Source organism: Equus quagga, chromosome 10 (assembly GCF_021613505.1).
Source record: "Equus quagga isolate Etosha38 chromosome 10, UCLA_HA_Equagga_1.0, whole genome shotgun sequence".
NCBI classification, from domain to species: Eukaryota; Metazoa; Chordata; class Mammalia; order Perissodactyla; family Equidae; genus Equus; species Equus quagga.
In genome coordinates, this window is record NC_060276.1 from 31,541,735 (window position 1) to 31,563,933 (window position 22,199).

The window sequence follows — 22,199 nt, forward strand, 5'->3', positions numbered from 1 at the left end:
CATTTTCCCGTCTTTTATCTTCCTAAATCAACTTGGTGGTCAATTGAGATTTCTTTGGAATTTATTAATTTCTTTCCACAAATTCTGTTCACTATTTTAACATTTAAAAGTAGATTTCTACAGTTTGTGCATTACTATAAATTTTTCCGCTTCACCACTTTAAGCCATGCAACAGCCTAGCATTTTTGAAATATGCATTCTCATCACCATAAATACTTAAACTTTGTATATTTTTGTTTGGAGGGATTGGTAGTTAATTTGATGTTGGGTACTTGGCAGGGCTTCTGAAAACTCCTTTAATTTTAGGAAGTGGAATCACACAGAAAACATTGGCTGATCCCTGAACTAGAGGTTCAGCTTGGCTGCTCTCCCTGTCCCTTTATATTTTATGTCCACTTTGGTCCTGCCTGCCTCAATATCTAATCATTTACCAAGACCTACTTTTATTTTTAGTACTGAAATATTTTGAATGCATTTCCCACCTGCATTTCTTCTATTTCTGCCCTAGTACAGGCCCTCATCATTTCTTCCCTGGACTACTACGGTAGTATCCTTGCTCTTCTCCCTTTCTCCAGTCCATTCTCCTCCCTGCAGCCACGATGATCATTTCAAAGAACACACATATGATCAGACCATTCCTTTGCTTAGAAACCTTGACTGTCTCCTCATCACTTAGAAGGCAAATTCTAGGTCCTTTTTTTTTTTTTTTTAAAGATTGGCACCTGAACTAACATGTGTTGCCAATCTTCTTCTTTTCTTCTTCTCTCCAAAGCCCCCCAGTACATAGTTGTATGTATATTCTAGTTGTAGGTCCTTCTGGTTCTGCTATGTGGGATACCGCCTCAGCATGGCCTGATGAGCATTGCTAGGACCGTGCCCAGGATCCCAACTGGTGAAACCCTGGGCCGCCAATGTGGAGTGTGTGAACTTAACCACTTGGTCACAGGGGCCATCCTCCTCTAGGTCCTTCTTCATCAAGCCCCCACTTACCATGTCAGCTTCAACTCAACTATTTGCTCTCCTTTCACTGTCCTCTCCAGCAATATGGAACTGCTCAAAGGTTTTCTGCACTCATCCTTTCATTTATTGCTTCTGTGTCTTTGTCCTTGTGGAATGTTATTCCCTTCCTTCTTTTTCTGTAAACGCCTACTCAGTTTTTTACCTTCTCAGGAAACTTTCCTTCTCCACAACCCCCACAACTTCCCCAAATGCCCTTTATCTGTGCCTCATAACATGCCATGCATAGCTTTATCATTGTATTGAGAAGGTTGTATTACTTGTATAAATGAACCTATTTTCCCCCTAGACTGAGAGATCCTTGAGTGGATGATATTTTACTAAATTTCAGTGTTCCCAGCGTCTAGCACAGTGTCTGACATATAGTATATGGTTGGTAATTACTTGTTGAATGATGAATAAATGTCCTATGTGGTATGCATATTCAAGGTTAAATGTTAAGATTTTTGTATTTGATTGGTAGTAGTCATTCAAAAAACATGGATCGTTTAATATTATTTTATACAATTAAATCCTTGGTGATTATTTCTAAGCCTGTATTAGATACACATAGTTTTCCAGGTAAATGTTCTTATTTGGGGTGATGGAATTTTTGCATGCCTCCCTGTACGTGTCTCAGATTGTGACATATTGTTGCCATTTCCCATCAGGAATTAATCTTAACACATGGATCTTTTCTAAGACGTGAGAAGATTTTTCATTTGTGATATTTAAAGGAAATAAATTTATAAGAAAATATTTTATGTGAGTGGATAGTACTTTTAAAACTTGAAAGTGCTTATGAATCACCTTGGGGTCATATTGAAATACACATTCTGATTCAGTAGGTCTGGGGTGGGGCCTGAGATTCTGCATTTCTAACAAGCTCCCAGAGGATGCTGATGCTGCTGGTTCACAGACTTTGAGTGGCAAGATGGTATTTTTCAGATTCTTCCTTTAGCAGTCGATCAAAGATTTTCAGTTTTCCTTTTATATGTCTAAATCATCATTTGTATTTTAATTTCATCTTTCATTTTTTTATTTTTATATTTTAGCAAGACAGTGATAATGCTAATATGTCACCACAATCTCCAGTATCTGAGGTACAAGTTCTGTTTTTGTATGTGTTTTACATAGGTTTCTTCCTTGTCTCTTCTCTCTAACCTCATCTTTCTTTTTTTTCTTTTTGTTGTTTTACAGTGTAATTTATTCACCCATATTTAAAAGCCCACAGTAGGTTAATTTGTACAAACCCAGCCTATAAAAAATTCTAAGAACACCAACCTTTTGTACAATTGTTCATAATAAATGTCATGTAAATTTACTTATTGGAAAATGCCTATAAATCAAAGAAAAGAATTCACTTTATAAAATTTTTATGTTTTATAATTCATCCATATTTTGAAATTAATGATAAGAACAGCCTTAAAATTTTAAATTTGGAAAAAGTACTTTAGCATTGTACAATGGCCTTTGGTTTTTCTCGTAACCAATTAGGTCTGAAAGCAATGCAAGAGAAACTTCCTTTTTCCACGAGAAACATCCCTGCAGTGGGTTGTTCCTATCGACAGGAGGGTACACAATCCCTAGCATCTTAGACGCAAGTGGGGGGCATAAGGAGAAGGGGTAGATGAAAACTCGAGTTTGTGAAATCTCAACTAAATACTCTGGGGTTAATATGAGTGATTCTTCTAATTTAGTTAAATCGATTACTTTACAAGAGATAAATTTTAAAAATTCTAAATAGTGTCTCTTCTACTTCAGATTACCTTATTTAGTATTTTTATTGTTTTGGCATTAGTAAATCAATGACTATGATTCATTTCAGGACTTTGTCTAAATATTTGAATGATCCAAATTCACCACATAACTTTGGTTAGTTAGATAGCATTTTATTTTATATAGGTGGTGTTAATTTTTTTTAAAAAGCCAGGATTATTTGTCTGTTTTGGGTGAGTTGCATTATAAAACTTTTAAATGGACTTGGACATTAGTTTTATTAGCATGTTTCTAAATTATCTGTTTGGCAGGTAAAATGGTTTACATTCTTTTAGAAAATAATTTAAATTAGGATAGCCTGAAATTAGTCTGTTACATACTTTTGTAAATTCTTTCGTTTACTTTCAGTTATAACAAATGTGTGACTACTTATATATAAATATTATAAATGTGTAAGTGACTACTTATTTGCCTAGTTGCTTTATGATTTTATGATCTATGTTCACGGGGAGAGTATTAGTGCTAGTTTTCTCCAATAAATTATACTACTTTTCTAATACATTTTTGCTTGCATTTGGATAAGTGAATATTTTTGTATGGCAATTCTTAACACTTTGACTGAAATAATGAAGACAAACTATGAGGCTTGTGGACGGATAGAGTGGTGAGCGTGTGTTTTGGTATCTCAACTAACATTCAACTTGAGCTGTGTATCACAAGTTAATCAGCAGAAGATGCAGAGAATCAACAGAATTCCGATTGCTTCAATAGCATCTGTGAAAGGAAAATGGTATAAATAATTAGTATAGTACTTTACTATTAACAAAGTGCTTGCCTGTACATTTGAACCTAAGAGATGTCCCGTGAGCCTGGTATTATCCTCATTATTTTACGACACAACAGACTAATAGCTTTTCCCGAAGACCCCAGTCAATAAATGGTAGAGAAGTGACAAAAGCCCAGACTCTAATTCACAGTTGTTGCACAGATTAAATAAGATGCTGCTAAAATTACATTATCTTATGACTTTATAATTTACAAAGTGCGTTTTTTTAGGTCATCTCAGTTAATCTTCACAACATCCCATTTTAAAGATGAAGAAACAGTCACAGAGAAATTAAGTGTTTTTCTCTAGCCTTAGCCTAAGCTTTCTGAATCCAAGTTCAGATTTCTTTAACGTGCCACAATTCTTTCCACAGCACACCACTGTGTGAAAGCACTTTGAAACAATGTGCATTCAAATAGAAAAGATAATGATTTATCATCTATCACTCTGTAGCACCATTAGTATGAGTGTGTAGATTTGCTTCAGATTATCCACTAAGTGTCGAGTACATAGTAGGTACTGAGTAAATGTTGCTAATTTCGCTTATCTTTTTATTGAAGCTTACTTCATTTTTTGGGGAGACTTTAGTCTGGTTCTTCATTCAAAAAAGAGTATCTATTTATTTTATACACTTAACTAGTTTTCTTTTTCATTTTCCTTATACTATGAGAGAGAAGTATTTAAAGGCTTATTTAGGTCAATTAGCAAATATTTCTAGACCTTTTTTTAAAAGTGAAATTTACCAATTTGAACTGAAATGCAATTTGCCTTTCTCTACTCCACTAATGATGAAAAAAATAAATACTTCTCAAAATTGGATTGGATATGAATGAACAACTACCTTGATTATTTTGAAAGAACAGAGGTTTTATTTGTTTTCTGTTTTTAGGAATATGATAGAACTGATGGTTTTTCACATGGTCCCTTTGGCTTGAAGCCTAGATCAGGTAAATATATATTCTGCAAATAAAATTTACTGGTTATGTATGAAACTAGAGTTTCCCAGCTTAAATGGGATTGATTCCATAGTTTTAAGTACACATAGATTCTTTCCCCTCTCCTAAAAGTAATTTTCTCTTAACCTTATTTGTCTTTCCAATTCCCATTCCCCATTTCTTTCTTCCTCTTTACCTTCAAGCTCCTGAAACCTCAGCTTTTTGCCTTAGATATACTGCAGTCTTATTTCTACTCTACTGTGACTGCTATTAGAGTGACCACTCTGCCAGCAAACCAAACACTGTTTGAAATTATAGCACTCCATTATATTGTGGTTTTAAAAAGGGATCTTTTCGCATTTGGCAAGCCCAAAAGAAAATGGATCCATGTTACTTGGCAAGGTATTGAATTATAGTTTTTATTCCTGAATAACTGTATTGACCTTCAAGAATAATTTCCTTCTTCTTTAAAGATAATAAAGGCTGATTTATGTTCAATAATAATTTTTAACCTGGGTCGTAAGTTTCTAATAACGAATGTTTAAGAACATGTATAGGTGGTAGAAATCGTTACACTTGTCTTCCCTGTTCTTTCAATTATGCAGATAAGTAGATTTCAATTATATTCTGTAAAAAATATTTAGAATGTGTTAATAAGTAATAGTGTTTTATGTAGTTTTGTACTGATTCTTTTTATTATGTCTCTTTCCCCGCTGATGGTTGATCCTTCCTATTAGCTTTGTAATAAGCTAGGAAATTTCTGTTTTTATAGCTTTTAGTCGCTCATCTCGGCAGGAATATGGGGCAGCAGATCCAGGATTTACAATGAGAAGAAAGATGGAACATCTACGAGAAGAGCGAGAGCAAATACGACAACTTCGCAATGTAAGTCAGATGGACCTTTTGATCTGCTTTTAGAAATGGGTTTAACTTGGAAAGTTAACAAGGTATATGGATTTTTATTTTCACTGCTCTTTAAAATTTTGGATTATGTAATGATTAATAATATAAATATGTAAGATATATAGATAGAATATCTATGATTTATACCCATTTCTTTATAGAATCTTGAATCCAGGCTAAAAGTAATTTTGCCGGATGACATTGGAGCTGCATTGATGGATGGGGTTGTTCTTTGCCATTTAGCCAATCATATAAGGCCACGCTCTGTAGCTAGTATTCATGTGCCATCACCAGCAGTGGTAAGTTTTGTCTACAATTTCTTAGTTCTCTAAAGGAAGATAGAGCTTTAAATAATATACCTCAATTCATTTTTCAATTTTCATTAACTTCTGTATCAATATGCCTGAAAATATACCTTTTCCCCCTTACTTTACAGCCTAAATTGAGCATGGCAAAATGTCGAAGAAATGTGGAAAATTTTCTTGATGCCTGTAAAAAGTTGGGTGTCTCACAGGTAATTGTTATTTTTCTAACAAAATGCTCATTTAAATATTTATTACATGCTTACTGGGATTCTTCTTCTTCACAATAGGAATGAATAATGCTTTCTGAACATGAAAATGAATACCTTCCCTTGGTACCTTCTACTGAGTTCCAGTTGTAACTGTAACAGCTGTCTAATGAATGTTTTTAAGCTGCTTTTAAGGTCATTTATAAGACAGCTACACGGATAGAAAATTTACTAATCAAACACATCATTGAATAAACAGAACTTAGTGGCCATATTACAAGTTGATTGTGATGCTATTGCTACTCTCCTTTTTCCTGCTGGAGGACATTTGGGCTCCTTTGTGAGTTCATTGATAGACTGTGATCGGAAGAGTTGCATTCATTGTGAACAGAGTTTTAAACTTTATTTGAAATGTTAAACTGGAAATCTTAGTAACATTTTCATACTATCTCACTGGACAAACTTTGAAATTTGTGGGAATTGGCTTATGTTTCACATAATAATTGCAATACTATTAGATCAGTAATTAAAGCAGTATTGTAAATGTATTATGAAAATGAATAATCAAAATATTGCCTTTTGGGAAAACATTATAAGCCTAACATTAACATGACTGACTGTTGAGAGGACGTGACGTTGTTAGCAGATTGCAATCTAGTCGTGCTTTCTTTTTACTCTTATTTTATTCTTTACAATTCATTTTTATTGAGCTATAATTGACATAAAACATTGTGCAAGTTTAAGATGTGCAATGTGTTGATTTGATGCACATATATTCAGTTGTGCTTGATAAGCTCTCTTTCTAAGGATGTCATAATAATCTGGTCTGCAGATTCCATTTTAACCTCTTTCCTCAAGTAAATAAATATAATTTATATAGAGAGAATCAATTGAATTACTGTGTAATTTGGAAACTACCTGCTGCTCTTTTCTCATTACCTCTTCTCTATGCTTGACATGATATTTTAAAAATTTAGTTCTTTTTTTTTTTTAAAGATTTTATTTTTCCTTTATCTCCCCAAAGCCCGCAAGTACATAGTTGTGTATTGTGTATTTTTAGTTGTGGGTCCTTCTAGTTGTGGCATGTGGGACATCGCCTCAGCATGGCTTGATGAGCAGTGCCATGTCTGCACCCAGGATCCGAACCAGTGAAACCCTGGGCCGCCAAAGCAGAGCACGCAAACTCAACCACTTGGCCGTGGGGCCGGCCCCTAAAAAATTTAATTCTTAAACATTTTTATGTTCTTTCTTTTTCTTACTCAGTCTCTTAGTGAGAAAATAGAAAAATTAAGGTTTTTTCTAGTTATTATTGCATTATATACATTTTCCTGTTTTGCCATTTTTGTTTTAAGAGTTTTTTGCAGGGGGGTTCTCACTGAATATTTATTGAATGAATGCACATTCTATAGGTGAGGAAATTGAGGCACAGAGAGGTTAGGGAACTTGTCCAAGGGCACACCTTTAGTAAACAGTGAGCCAAACTATGAACCCGGGTGTCTAACTCCAGAACCTACCCTTTAACTTGGATACTTTCTATTTCTGTTCTTTTATATGAAAGAAAAAAGATGGTCCAACATACTTGAGACATCGTCTTGATACAGTAGGCAAGGAGGATAAATGGGAAGGTCCTTTGAAAACTCTTCTACTTAGCATACTCTTCTCTTTCCAGCTTGTTCTAGGGCAGGGTTAGTCCTCCACCCAACCTCACCATAAGGGAGGCAATGGAGGGACCAGTCATCAACTCCCAGTTTCCAGACTCTGTAGCTACTGGTGAAGGGAAGAGTTTTATTTTTAGCTTCAATTTTTGTTTTCTGACTTGGAAATGGTAATAGTTTCTTCATTTAGCTTTTTTTTGGTTTTAAGATATTTTTATATTTTAGTAGCTTTATTGAGGTATAATTGAGATACAGTAAAGAGCATATATAAGAAGTGTACAATTCGACAAGTATTGACATATGCAAACACCATTAAATCGCCACCATAGTCAACATAATGAACATGTCTGTCAAACCCAAAAGTTTCCTTGTGTCCCTGTGCAATCCTTCCTTCCCCAGGCAACCACTACTCTGCTTTCTGTTATAATTTAGTTTGTATTTTCTATCTAGAGTTGTATATAAATGTAATGATACAATATATACTATGTTTTCTGTCTTCTTTCACTCTGTAATTAGTCTGACTCATCAGTGTTGTTCCATGTATAAATAGGTTACTCCTTTTTATTGCTGAGTGGTATTTCATGGTATGAATAGACCACAGTTTGTTGGTCCATTGACCTCTTGATGACCATTTGGATTGTTTCCAGTTTTAGGGACTACTATAAATAAGGCTGCTATGAACATTTTAATGTACAAGTCTTTGGATATATGCCTTCTTTAATTTTGGGTAGATACCTAGGAGTGGAATAACTGGAACGTATAGTAGGTGTATACTTAAGATTATAAGAAAGTTAAAACTCTTTTCCAAAGTGGTTGTATCATTTTGCATTTCCGTCAACAGTGTATGAGAGTTCTAGTTCCTCCACATCCTCAACAATAGTTCAGTAAGGTCAATGTTTTGTTTTGTTTTCTTTTCTTTTTTGAGGAAGATTAGCCCTGAGCTAACATCTGCCACTAATCCTCCTCCTTTTGCTGAGGAGGATTGTCCCTGAGCTAACATCTGTGCCCATCTTCCTCTACTTTATATGAGGGATGCCTCCACAGCAGCACTTGATAAGCGATACGTAGATCCACGCCCGGGACCTGAACCGCTGAACCCAGAGCTGCTGAAGCAGAGCGCGGGAACTTAACTGCTACACCACTGTTTTTTTTTGTTGTTGTCAAATTTTAGCCATTCTAATAGATATTTTCTGGTTTGCCAGCGTATTTTTTAACATTTTTTGCATGATTATTATAGAAAAAATTTAAAATACAGAAAACTATAAAGAAGGAAAATATAATCACATGTAATGCTACCCCCCCAAAGATAAAGGCTGTTAACAAGCATACATTTTCTTTCTGTGTTTTCCCCCATTAGGATCATTCTGTATATACTGTTTTTTTGTTTATGTTGTTTTTTACCTAAAGTTATACTCTGGGCATTTTCTTATCAGAATCTCAGACTATATCTGGGCATTTGTTTAATCAAAATATTCTTTTTTTTATTTTTTAGTTTTTAAAAATTTATTTTATTGAGGTCACAATGGTCTATAACTGTAATTTCAGGTGTACATTATTATAAATCAGTTTTTTAATAGACTGCATTGTGCTCACACCCAATAATGTAGTTTTTATCCATCACCATGCATATGTGCCCCTTTACCTGTTTTGCCTCCCCCTACATCCCTTTCCTCTCTGATAACCACTAATCTGTTCTCCTTATCCATGTGTTTTTTTATCTTCCACATACAAGTGATATCATACAGTGTTTGTCTTTCTTTGTCTAGCTTGTTTCACATAACATAATACCCTCAGGGTCCATCCATATTGTCGCAAATCATGATTTTTCCCCTTTTTTATGGCTGAGTAGTATTCTGTTGTATATATATATACACACACACACACCACATCTTCTTTATCCATTCATCAGTTGATGGGCACTTGGGTTGCTTCCACATCTTGGCTATTGAGAATAATGCTGTGATGAACATAGGGATGCATAAGTCTCTTTGGATTGTTGATTTCATGTTCATTGAATGAATACCCAGTAGTGGAATAGTTGGGTCGTATGGTATTTCTGTTTTTAATTTTTTGAGAAATTTCCATACTGTTTTCCATAGCAGCTGTACCAGCTTGCATTTCCACCAGCAGTGTGAGGGTTCCTTTTCTCCACACCCTGTACAACATTTGTTATTTTTTGTCTTGTTAAATATAGCTATTCTGACTGGTATAAGGTGAAATCTCATTGTAGTTTTGGTTTGCACTTCCCTGATGATTAGTGATGTTGAACCCTGATGTGCCTCTTGGCCGTCCGTATATCTTCTTGGGGAAAAGATCTGTTCATATCCTCTGCCCATTTTTGATTGGGTTGTTGTTTCAAGTTGGATGAGTTCTTTATATATTTTGGAAAATAACCCTTGTCAGATATATGATTTGCAAATATTTTCTCCCATTTGGTGGGTTGTCTTTTCGTTTTGTTCCTAGTTTCCTTTGCCTTGCAGAATCTCTGTAGTCTGACGTAGTCCCATTTGTTTATTTTTTCTTTTGTCCCTCTTGCCCGAGTAGACGTAGTATTCAAAAAGATACTGCTAAGACCAATGTCCAAGAGTGTACTGCCTATATTTTCTTCTAGAAATTTCTTGGTTTCAGGTCTTACATTCAAGTCTTTAATCCATTTTGAGTTAATTTTTGTGTATGGTGTAAGATAATTGTCTACTTTCATTCTTCTGCATGTTGCTGTCCAGTTTTCCCAACACACTTTATTAAAGACACTTTCCTTTCTCACTTTATGTCCTTGCCTCCTTTGTAGAAGATTAGCTGTCCATAGATTTGTGGTTTTATTTCTGGGCTTTCAATTCTGTCCAATCGATCTGTGCATCTGATTTTCTGCTGGTACCGTGCTGTTTTGATTACTGTAGCTTTGTAGTATATTTTGAAGTCAGGGATTGTGATGCCTCCACCTTTGTTCTTTTTTTCCAGGATTGCTTTGGCTATTCAGGGTCTTTTTTTTCCATATGAATTTTAGGATTCTTTGTTCTGTTTCCATGAAGAATGTCATTGGAACTCTTGATTGGGATTGCATCAAATTTGTAGATTGCTTTAGGTAATATGGACATTTTAACTATGTTTATTCTTCCAATAGAATATGTTTCCATTTCTTTTTGTCTTCTTTGATTTCTTTCAATAATGTCTTATAGTTTTCAATGTATAGGTCTTTCACCTCCTTGGTTAAATTTATTCCTAGATATTTTGTTCTTTTTATTCTGATTGTAAATGGGATTGTATTCTTGACTTCTCTTTCTGCTAGTTCGTTATTATAGAAATGCAACTGATTTTTGTAAGTTGATTTTTGTACCCTGCAACTTTGCTGTAGTTATTATTTCTAATCGTTTTCTGGTGGATTCTTTAGGGTTTTCTATAAATAGAATCACATTGCCTTCAAACAGTGAGAGTTTTACTTCTTCCTTTGCAATTTGGATCTCTTTTATTTCTTTTTCTTGCCTAATTGCTCCGGCCAAAACCTCCAGTACTATGTTGAGTAAGAATGGTGAGAGTGGGCACCCTTGTCTTGTTCCTGTTTTCAGAAGGATGGCTTTCAGTTTTTCACCATTAAGTATGATGTTTGCTGTGGCTTTGTTGCATATGGCCTTTATTATATTGAGATACTTTCCTTTTATACCCATTTTATTGAGACTTTTTATCATAAATGGATGTTGGGTCTTGTCAAATGCTTTCTCTGCATCTATTGAGATGATCATGTCATTTTTATTACTCTTTTATTAATGTGGTGTATTACATTGATTGATTTGCAGATAGTGAACCATCCCTGCATCCCTGGTATAAATTGCAGTTGATCATGGTGTATGATCCTTTTAATGTATTGGTGTATTTGGTTTGCTGCTATTTTGTTGAGGATTTTTGCAGCTTTGTTCATCAGCGATATTGACCTGTAATTTTCTTTCTTTGTGTTGTCCTTGTCTGGTTTTGATATCATGGTGATGTTTGCCTTGAAGAATGAGTTAAGAAGTGTCCCGTCGTCTTCAATTTTTTGGAATAGTTTGAGAAGGATGGGTGTTAAATCTTCTTTGAATATTTTGTAGAATCCTCCAGAGAAGCCATCTGGTCCTGGACTTTTGTGTTTTAGGAGATTTTCGATTACTGTTTCAATCTCTTTACTTGTATTTGTCTATTTAGATTCTCTATTTCTTCTTGATTCAGTTTTGGGAGGTTACATGTGTTGAAGAATTTATCCGTTTCTTCTAGATTATCCAATTTGTTGGCATACAGTTTTTCGTAGTATTCTCTTACAGTCTTTATGTTTCTGTGGTGTCCATTGTAATTTTTCCTCTTTCATTTTTAGTGTTATTCATTTGAGCCTTATCTCTTTTTTTCTTAGTGAGTCTGGCTCAGGGTTTGTCAATTATTTTTACCGTCTCAAAGAACCAGCTCTTAGTTTCATCGATCCTTTTTATTGTTCTTTCAGTCTCTATTTCATTTATTTCTGCTCTAATTTTTATTATTTCCCTCCTTCTGCTGACTTTGGGCTTTGTTCTTTTTCTCTTTCTGTTAGGTGTTTAAGATTAATTCTTAAGATTAAGATTACTTCTGTGAGATTTTTATTGTTTCTTGAGGTAGGCCTGTAGTGCTATAAATTTCTCTCTTAGTACTGCTTTTCCTGCATCCCGTAAAAGTTGGTATTTTGTGTTTCATTTTAATTTGTCTTCAGGTATTTTTTTATTTTTCCTTTCATTTCTTCATTGATCCAGTGGTTGTTCAGTAGCATTTTGTTTAGTCTCCACATATTTGTGACTCTCCCAGCTTTTTTCTTGTGGTTGACTTCTGGTTTCATAGCATTGTGGTTGGAAAAGATGCTTGATATAATTTGACTCTTCTTACATTTATTGAGGCCTACCTTGTTTCCCTATATGATCTGTCTTTGAGAATGTTCCATGAACTTGAGAATAATGTGTATTCTGCTGTTTTGTGATGGAATGTTCATGTATATCTATTAAATCCATCTGTTCATGTGTTTCACTTAAGGCCTCTGTTTCCACTGTTTCCTTGTTTACTTTTCATCTGGGTGATCTATCTATTGATGTAAATGGGATTTGAGATCCTCTAGTATTAATGTGTTGGTGTCAATTTCTCCCTTTAGATCTGTTACTAGTTGCTTTATATACTTTGCTGTTCCTGTGTTAGTTGCATATGTATTTGTAAGTGTTAAGTCTTCTTGGTGGAATGTCCCTTTTGTCAGTATATACTGCCACTCTTTGTCTCTCATTATCCTTTTTATCTTGAAGTCTGCTTTGGGTGATATATGTATAGCTAAACCTGCTTCTTTTGTTTGCCATTTGGTTAGGTCATCATCTTCCAGGCCTTTGCTCTCAGCTTATGTTTATATTTAGAGCTGAGATGTGTTTCCTGAAGGCAGCATGTTGTTAGGTCTTGTTTTTTAATCCATCCTGCCACTCTGTGTCTGTTTATTGGTAAATTCAATCCATTTACATTTACAGTGATTATTGATACATGAGGGCTTAATACTGCCATTTTATCTTTTGTTTTCCAGTTGTTCTATATTTCCATTGTTTCCTTTTCCTTATATTTTTGTGTGCTGTTTCTTTTGGTGATTTTGTCACTTTTCTCTTTACTTATGAATTGTGACTCTGCTCTGACTTTTTGTTTAGTGATTACCATGCGGTTTGTGTAAAAGATCTCATAGGTGAGATGGTCCATTTTTCTGACAGCCTTTTGTCTCCATTAGCCTAAGCAGGGTCCATCTCTTTCCTCTTCCCCTTCTGTGTTATTGTTGGCATAAATTATTCTTTTTTGTATTGTGAGTTGTGACTAAAGTGTTTATAGTTACTTTTGATGCTTTCCTTACCTTTATGTTATACTTAAGTGTTTACTAACCTATTTTGATATAGAGCTGGAATTTTCTGATTTTGTCTGCTATTTATCTCCTTGTTCAAAGCTTTGTAAGCCTTTGCCTTTTTCTTTCATGTGAGAGGCCTCCCTTCATCATTTCTTGTAAGGCAGGTCTGGTGGCGATGCACTTCCTCAGCGTTTTTTATCTGGGAAAGCTTTTATTTCTTCATCATATCTGAAGGATAATTTCACTGTATGGAGTATTCTTGGCTGATAGTTTTTGTCCTTCAGTATTTTGAATGCATCATTCCGTTCTTTCCTTGCCTGCAAGTTTTCTGCTGAGAAATCTGCTGAAAGCCTGATAGGGGTTCCCTTTGTAGGTTATTCTCTTCTGCCTTGCTGCCCTTAATATTTTATCTCTGTGATTGACTTGACAGTTTTAATATTATATGCTTTGGAGAAGATCTTTTTGCATTGATGTGGTTAGGAGTTCTGGTGGCTTCATGTGTTTGTAAGTCCAGTTTCTTCCCCAAGTTTGGGAAGTGCTCAGCTATTGTTTCTTAGAACAAGCTCTCTGCTCTTTTTTTCCTATCTTTTCCCTCTGGAATAACTATAATCCTTATGTTACTTTTCCTAATTGAGTTGGCTATTTCTCGATGAATTTCTTCATTTTAAAAAAATCTTAGTTCTCTCTCCTCTTCTGCCTGAAACATTTCTTGTTTTTTATCTTCTAAGTTACTAATTCTCTCTTCCACAAGATCTGCTCTATTTTTTATGCTTTGTATATTATTTTTTTATCTCATTAATTGTGTTCTTCATACTCAGAATTTCTGTTTGTTTTCTTTTAAAGCTTCCACCTCTGTGATGAAGTATTCCTTTTGCTCACTAATTTTATTCCTGAGCTCATTGAACTGTCTTTCTGTGTCTTCTTGTAACTTGTTGAGTTTCTTTTGGACAGCTATTTTGAATTCTCTGTTATTCAGTTGATAATGCTCTCTGACTTCGGGTTTGGTTTCTGGAGACTTGTCATTTCCTTTCTGTTCTGCAGTGTCACTGTAGTTCTTCGTGGTGTTTGATGAGTTGATCCTCTGCTTGTGCATCTGTGGTAGTATCAGGTTGCAGATTCTACCTGCAACTGCTTGGGGAGAGGCAGGGGCTGTGTTTTATGTTTCTGTCCCATTTGCTGGTTGTTGTGCCTGTCAGGCCACTCTGTGTTTGTGTGGGCTGGTAACAGCCACTCAGCAGGGTGCACTCATGCAGGCAGGGCCGCTGTGCTCTGTGGCCAGGTCATAGCCAGACTGATGCACTCGGTGGGTGGAAGTTCTTCATGCAGGCCAGATACTTGCTCAGTCGGTGGGTCTGGGTGAGCTCCTGTGCTAGGTGGGCAGGGTGCATTTGTGCAGGCTAAACTGCTGCTACTTGTTGGGGAGCATTCACATGGGCTAGACCATCTTAGTAGGTGGGCCCTCCTACAGGCCAGGCTACTACTCTGATACCATCTGTGTATAGTTGGGCTCCCCCTATCTCCATTCACGGTCACACTGGCTCCTGTGTGAGGATTAGCAACCTGGATCACTGCCACCAGGGAGAGGGAAGGGTTCTCTCAGTTCCATGGCTTCCCAGGGATTCAATCCACCCACCTTCAGATGTATAGCTGCATGGATCTCTAAGGCATTCTGTTGTGTTGTGTAAGAAATCCTTTGTTGTTTAATGGGTGTCCATTTAGTTTTAAGTTAGAGGGGAAAGACAAAGAGAATAACTCACTCTGCCATGATACTAATGTCACCTTCTAATATTTTAATTTGCATTTCCCTGAAGACTAATGATGTCGATTATCTCTTCAGTGGCTTATTTACCTTTTATATGACTTTTATGAAGTGTGTATTCTAATCTCTTCTATTTTTGAGTTGGGTTTTTTCCTTTGCATTGAGTGTGAGATTTCTCTATAAATTATAGATAAATTCCTTTATCAGATATGTGATTTACAAATACTGTGTTTCAGTCTTTGGCTTGTCTTTTCATTCTCATTACAGCATTTTTGAAAAAGCAGAAGCTTTCAAGTTTTTGAGCTAAAGTTTATTATCTTTTATTTTTTTAATTAAAAAAAAATTTTTTTTGAGGAAGATTAGCCCTGAGCTAACTACTGCCAATCCTCCTCTTTTTGCTGAGGAAGACTGGCCTTGAGCTAACATGCATGCCCATCTTCCTCTACTTTATACATGGGATGCCTACCACAGTATGGCTTTTGCCAAGCAGTGCCATGTCCACACCCAGGATCCGAACCGGCGAACCCTGGGCCGCCGAGAAGCGGAACGTGTGAACTTAACTGCTGTGCCAATGGGCCAGCCCTGTATTATCTTTTAAAATTTATTGTGTTTTTAATGTCAAACCAAAGAAGTCTTTACATAACTCAAGGTCACAAATATTTTTCTTATGTTTATTTCTAGAAGGTTTATAATCTTAGGTTTTACATTTATGTCTATAACAAATTTTAGTTAATTTTTTATATGTTGAAAGGTGCAGATTGAAGGTCTCTTGTCTTAGGCCTGGGATTGGGAACATGCATTGATTTTTTTTTAAGCATTAGTATTGAGATATATTTAACATACCATAAAATTTACTGATTTAAAGCATATAATTGAATGGTTTTAGTATAGTCACAGAGTTGAACAACAATCACAATAATGTAAGTTTAGAATATTTTTATCACTCCAGAAAGAAACCTCTTACCTATTAACAGTCCCTTCCTGTTCTGTCTCTATGGATTTGCCTATTCTGAACATTACATATAAATTAAATTATACTGTATGGGGTCTTTTGTGTCTGGCTGCTTTCACAGAGCATAATGTTTCCAAGGTTCATTCATAGTATATCATAAAGCAGCACTTCATTTTTTTATGGCTGAATAATATTCCACTGTATGTATATACCACATTTTGTTTACCAGTCATCAGTTGATGGACATTTGGCCTTTTCCACTCATTGTTTATCATGAATAATGCTGGTATGAACAAGTTTTTCCTTGAACGGTTACTTCAGTTCTCTTCGTTATATACCTACGAGTGTAATTGCTAGGTTACATGGTAACTCTATGTTTATCTCTTTGAGGAACTGCCAAATTATTTTGCAATATACATCCCCACTGGCAGTGTATGAAGGTTCCAATTTCTCCACATCCTCACCAACAATGGTTATTGTCTACTATTTTGATTCTAGCCATTCTAGTGGATGTGAATGTAGTATCTCATTGTTGGTTTTTATTTGCATTTCCCTACTGGCTAAAGATGTTGGGCATCTTTTAGTGTGCTTACTAAGTATTTGTATATATTCTTTGGAGAGGTGTCTTTTGAAATCCTGTTCCCATTTGTTAATTGGATTATTCAGCTTTTCATTATTGAGTTGTAAGAGTTCTTTATATATTCCAGATACAAGTCCCTTATGAGATATATGATTTGCAAGTATTAGCCGTTGATTTTTCATAGATGACCTGTATGAGGTTGAGGAAATTCTTTTCTATTCCTAGTTTGCTGAGAGTTCCTCTCAGGGATGGATGTTGAATTTTGCCAGATGCTTTTGCTACATCTACTGAGATGATAAAGTTGTTTTCTTTCACAATATTGTGAATTGCATTGGTTGACTTTAAGATGTTAAATAAAACCTGGATTGCTAGGATAGACCCCAGTTGGCCATGATGGATTTTGTTGTTGTTGTTTTTATGTTGTTGGATTGAAGTTGCTAAAATTTTGTGTAGACCTTTTCCATCTTTTCATGGGGATATTGGTGTTTAGTTTTCTTTTAATGTCTCTGCCTGTTTTTGGTGTTAAGGTAATGCTGACCCCATGAAACATGTTAGGAAGTATTCTTTGCTCTTCACTTTTCTTGAACATTTTGTGCAGAACTGATATTTTTTCTTTTTTAAATAGTCAAATTCAGTGAACCCATCTGGGACAGTGGTTTTCTTTATGGGACGGTTTTTAATATAATTTCAATTTCTACACTAGATCTTGGGCAAAAGTCTGAGAAGTAATACAATTTCAATTTCTTAAATAGGTATAGGGCTATTCTTGTTTTCTGTTTCTTCTTGCATGAGCTTTGATCTACTGTGTCTTTCAAAGAATTTGCTCATTTCATCTAGTTAAACTTACAAAGTTGTTTATAATGTTTCCTTATCATTTCAGTATTTGTAGAATCTCTTGTGATGTTACTTCTCTTATTTCTGAAATTGATAATTTGTGTATTTTCTCTTTTTTCCTAATTAACCTATCTAGAGGTTTATGAATTTTTAAAATCTTCTCAATGAACTAATGTTTGGTTTCATTAATTTTTCTTCTATTATTTTCCCTTTTTTATTTTATAGTTTTCCTCTCTCATCTTCATTGTTTTCTTGTTTCTGCTTGCCATTGGTTTAATTTGCTCTTCCTTTTCTAGTTTCTAAGGTGGGGGCTGGAGGTCATTGCCTTGAAACCATTCTTTCTTTTCTAATATGTATCTCAATGGTTATTTGAATCAATAAGCAAAGTATTAGGGAGGCAACAAATGTTGCAGTGAAAATGAAAATGGGAAGATTGTTTTTGAGAACTCTTTTGATAAATGGGTTATTATCAGTAGTATTTGGTGAATTGGTTATGGAAGAAAGAGAAGACTATTATGATTCACAGGTTTATGTTGAGAGAGATTGAGTAGTGTATTACTCACTGAGGTATAGAATACAGAAAGAAGGAAAAGTTAATTTAGTGAGAAAGTAGTTCTGTTGTGGATACAATGATTTTAATATGTCTGTTGGACATCCATTTGACTGCATCAAGTTGGCATTTGTATCTGGAGCCCAATAGAGAGATCTTGGCAGAAAATAAATATTTGAAAGTCATCAGGATGGAGGCTATAGTTGTTACTATTCCAGGATAGGGGCTGAGTCTTGCCAAGGCTTCCAGTGTTTCAAGAAACACTGGATTAAAAAAAAGGAATAGTATTTCTAGATTTGTAAAACACTGTGCTAGCCAACTAAAACACAGTTGTTGACTAGATGGGGCCTCTAAATGGTCTGTCTCCCACTCTATCCATTACTAGCTTATTTTCCTGGAGTGAATGGTGTCCCAACTGAAGCAGTGGACTGCGTTGTTTCTTCAAAAATAGCTACCAAATTTATTTGATGTGCATATGCACACAAACCTGCAGTTAACCGTTGCAATTGTGACAAGGCTTTGAGAATACCCAGGAGAGGATACAGTATAAGAAGAGAAGAGGGTTAAGACAGAACCCTTGGAAACATTAAGGATGTTAGAAGAGGATTAGTGAAGGCTAATGAAACCTAATGCAAAGTTGTGTCTAAACCTCTTTCTCATAGAGTTGTGAAGAAGAGGAGGCAGTTTTTATTTATCAAATTCTAGACTATTGGAGCTAAGAAGCAATACAACATCACTAGAAGCTGGAGGGAAGTAACCTTAAGACAAAAAAAGTACTCAAGTGCTAAATATATCAGAGATCATGGAACTTCAGAACTGGTAGAAAGAACCAGAGTGGCCAATTTTGTACAGGACTGAACAGTTGACAAACACTTCTACATACAGACTGTTCTGTTTGTTTCTTACCAGTCCCACCTTCAGGATGAATAAACTGAGTCTCAGGGAATTTTAGTACCTATAGTACTTCATATTATGTGGCCCTTAGATCTCCTAGCTGGAAATGTAGTGCTCTTTCTACTCCAGCATGAGATCTTAGGGAATATATAGCATGACTGTCTCACTTTAAAATGTTTGCTTATTATGTGCATCAGCTCAACCTCAGATCAGAACACAGCCTGTTAAAATATAATCCCATAAACAGCGATTTTAGAATTAGAATTTAATTGGAATTGTATACTTTTTTACTTGAAGTTTTATGGAAAAAATGTTTTAAACATCCAGTTCTGGCTTATTTAGGCTTTACTGCACTGTTAAGAATCAAATGCTCAGATATCATTTGTTTTGTTTTTCAGGAAAGACTCTGTTTGCCTCATCATATTTTGGAAGAAAGAGGTCTTGTGAAAGTTGGTGTCACAGTTCAGGCTCTTCTTGAATTACCCACAACCAAGGCATCTCAGCTTTCTACAGCTTGATATAACATTTAAAAATCATAAGTGTATAGATTCATTTATTCGAAGTGATTTCAAATATCTCAAATTCATGAATAAGAATGTCTAATAAAAAATAATTTTATTAGATCAAGCCTTAGGTTTAAAAAAACTATGTTAAAACATCAAAATTGAATTTTGAATTACCCAGACTTTTTTTGAAGTAAAACTGGATTAACTTAATCAGAGTTTTTGATAAATTCAAATTCTCTTTTTACTAAGTCAGTTGATGACCTTGATTATTTTTCAAAAATCAAGTTGATACTAAATTTAAAATGTGGTTTCAATTTAATAATCACATTAGGTTTAATTTTTTATATCATAGCATACTAGTAAACATCTGAATAAGGTAATCATTTTTTTACCAATTTAAAACAATTCTATATTTGAGTTATTTAATACACTTCTAATTCTAGTTTATACACAGTTTCCTCAATCTTTGGTCTTAGTTTTCTAGAAAAAATGAGTAGAAAATACAGAATTCTGGCTTTATATTAAATTCTTTTAGTATTATAGATTGGTGCCAAAATATTTTCAGTTGTACTGTAGATTGTTTACATGTGAAGTGCCTGTGTAATTGATGACTCTTATATGGTCTTAAGCATCTTTGCAGTTTCTTTTTATGTATTAATGGAATCAGTGGACCTTTAAAATATTTTAGTAGATTTTGTAAGTTCAGTAATATGCGAGGACTTAAATGTGCCTCACATTGTGACATTTGTGGTTTTTTATTTAGTCCATTGCAGTTTTCCTTAAATTGGTTATTTCATGTTGTCAGAAAAAACATGTTAATATGCTTAATTTATGCTATTTAATTTTCCAAAACTTAATCATCTTTTAAAATGTATTATTTGAAGAGTATTTTATTTCTGTATTAAAAATGTTACACAAAGCAGTAAGGTTTTTGAGAACTAGAAAAGTACTAATTATCAAGGACATTTTTGATAAAACTGCCAGAGTTTGGGTTTATCTTGACTTTTAGGAACATTACGTCAGTGTGCTGCCTTTAATTATATTCAGATTCAGAGAGCAGCAATTGAGAAATTTAGAAATATGGCCATTTGTGGATCCTATAAATCTTATGATCCTCAATTAACATGATGTTGAATTAAACACAGACCATTCTATAGATATTTTCATAAGTATACTATGTCATATGAAGTCCTTGTTTAATTTAGAGGTGGATAAATTTATGTTGGTAGTAGTGCAGGAATTTTTCAAAAACATTACTGTAATGAATAACTCAGTTTCCTGTAGAAGAACTTTAGTATAATTACTTTTGTAGTAGCCAAGCAAGTATCATATCTTAAATATGTGATTATTTGCACTTGTTACCTCTTAATATGGATGCAACTTATTAAGAATTTTGGCCTGGGTATTTCAAAGGGTATATATAAAAGGTAAAAACTAGTGTGCCAAATTGTATAGTAAGGGTTGGTTTAGGAACAACACTACTTTTTTTGATCAGTTGGCATGAAGCCATATAGTTAAATTTTGACTTTAGAATACAGATCTGTTCTTTACATTCCCCAAGGGTCAAATTGGAGCTTTTAAAGAGTTAAAACTTCGTATGATTATAAGGTTTAAAAAGTAAATTATTAGTAATTTATGACTTTAAATGTTTGAGCTAATTAGTTATTTTTCAGTTGGATCTAAGAAACACCTTATTGACATAAGCAGTCTCCCTAGTGAAAACTTGGGTAATAAAGGTAAGAAATGGCAAATAAATACCTTAGTTGTTACTTTTTAATGTAGAAATTTGACAGTATTACAAATGAAGTGACCATTAAAAGCTACAGCAATCATTCAATACTGCTTTCATAGTTATCATGCTATAGGATTCCTCCTATTAATCAATCTAGATATTAATTATTTTATAAGTATTTTCCTGTTTCATATCATTCAAATATTAGTGAATTTATAGGCCATTTCTTTATTGCATTTCACTTACTTGTCAATTAATTATTACTTTAAAGAGAAAATGCACCAGAACCTCACTGTAGCATTGTTTACTGCAAAGCAAAATTCCATTTAAGATGGGTCTATCTGAGGTCTACCATGGCAGTTTATTTACTGTAGTGCCAAAGGCAACACCACCTCTAAGATAATTTCACAGCATAGTCCCCAAGGACACATTTATCAAGGCTCTGATGTATTTCTTTTAGTAGTTTTTAAATAAGTGTTAAATTTATTCTAAATTGTTTTGACGGTGGTTATATATTTACTTCATCAGTTATAGAATTAAGAATGATTATCATTATTTAAATTGATTTGTCATTTGAAGAGGGTTAAATAATCAAACTAAAATATTTTATTAGGCCCTTAAAAATGCAGTGGATAGCTACTTCTGCTAAATTTTATTACTGTATGGCACAAGAAAGAAGTGATGTGTTGGATATGTTAGCATTGAAATAAGGAGTAAAAATGCATTTCCATTTGTTTAATAATTATCTTTACAGAATGCTAGTTTATTGACTTTTCTAACTGAATTTTTTGAGAATTCAGAAATGTTTGTATTGGTCGCAGATCTATCATGATTGATTTTCTGATGCATTTAAAAATAAATGGAACACTAAATGTATATTACCGATGCAAGCTGTGGATAAAGTTGAATGAAAAAATTAAAGTCTGAAATTTCTTTTCTCCCTTTCTACCTCTTCTCTCAACATCACAGCATTCATTTTGTGGAGGTATTAGATAG

General features: G+C 34.4%; 1 protein-coding gene and 1 non-coding gene across 2 annotated transcripts in view; both read left to right on the top strand.

Annotated features, from left to right (window-relative positions):
* Positions 1 to 19,493, top strand: part of LRCH2 (leucine rich repeats and calponin homology domain containing 2) — a 102,090-nt gene extending 82,597 nt beyond the window's left edge. The window contains exons 16-21 of the mRNA XM_046672715.1: positions 2,052 to 2,099; positions 4,431 to 4,488; positions 5,249 to 5,361; positions 5,541 to 5,678; positions 5,816 to 5,893; positions 19,364 to 19,493. Of these exons, the coding sequence (XP_046528671.1) occupies positions 2,052 to 2,099; positions 4,431 to 4,488; positions 5,249 to 5,361; positions 5,541 to 5,678; positions 5,816 to 5,893; positions 19,364 to 19,483 (555 nt within the window). The 3' untranslated portion in view covers positions 19,484 to 19,493. The remainder of the gene's footprint in view (positions 1 to 2,051; positions 2,100 to 4,430; positions 4,489 to 5,248; positions 5,362 to 5,540; positions 5,679 to 5,815; positions 5,894 to 19,363) is intronic.
* On the top strand, positions 2,451 to 2,579 carry LOC124246241 (small nucleolar RNA SNORA35). The gene has a single exon (XR_006890445.1). It is a non-coding gene; the product is annotated as a small nucleolar RNA SNORA35 (small nucleolar RNA).
* Positions 19,494 to 22,199: the final 2,706 nt, after the last annotated feature.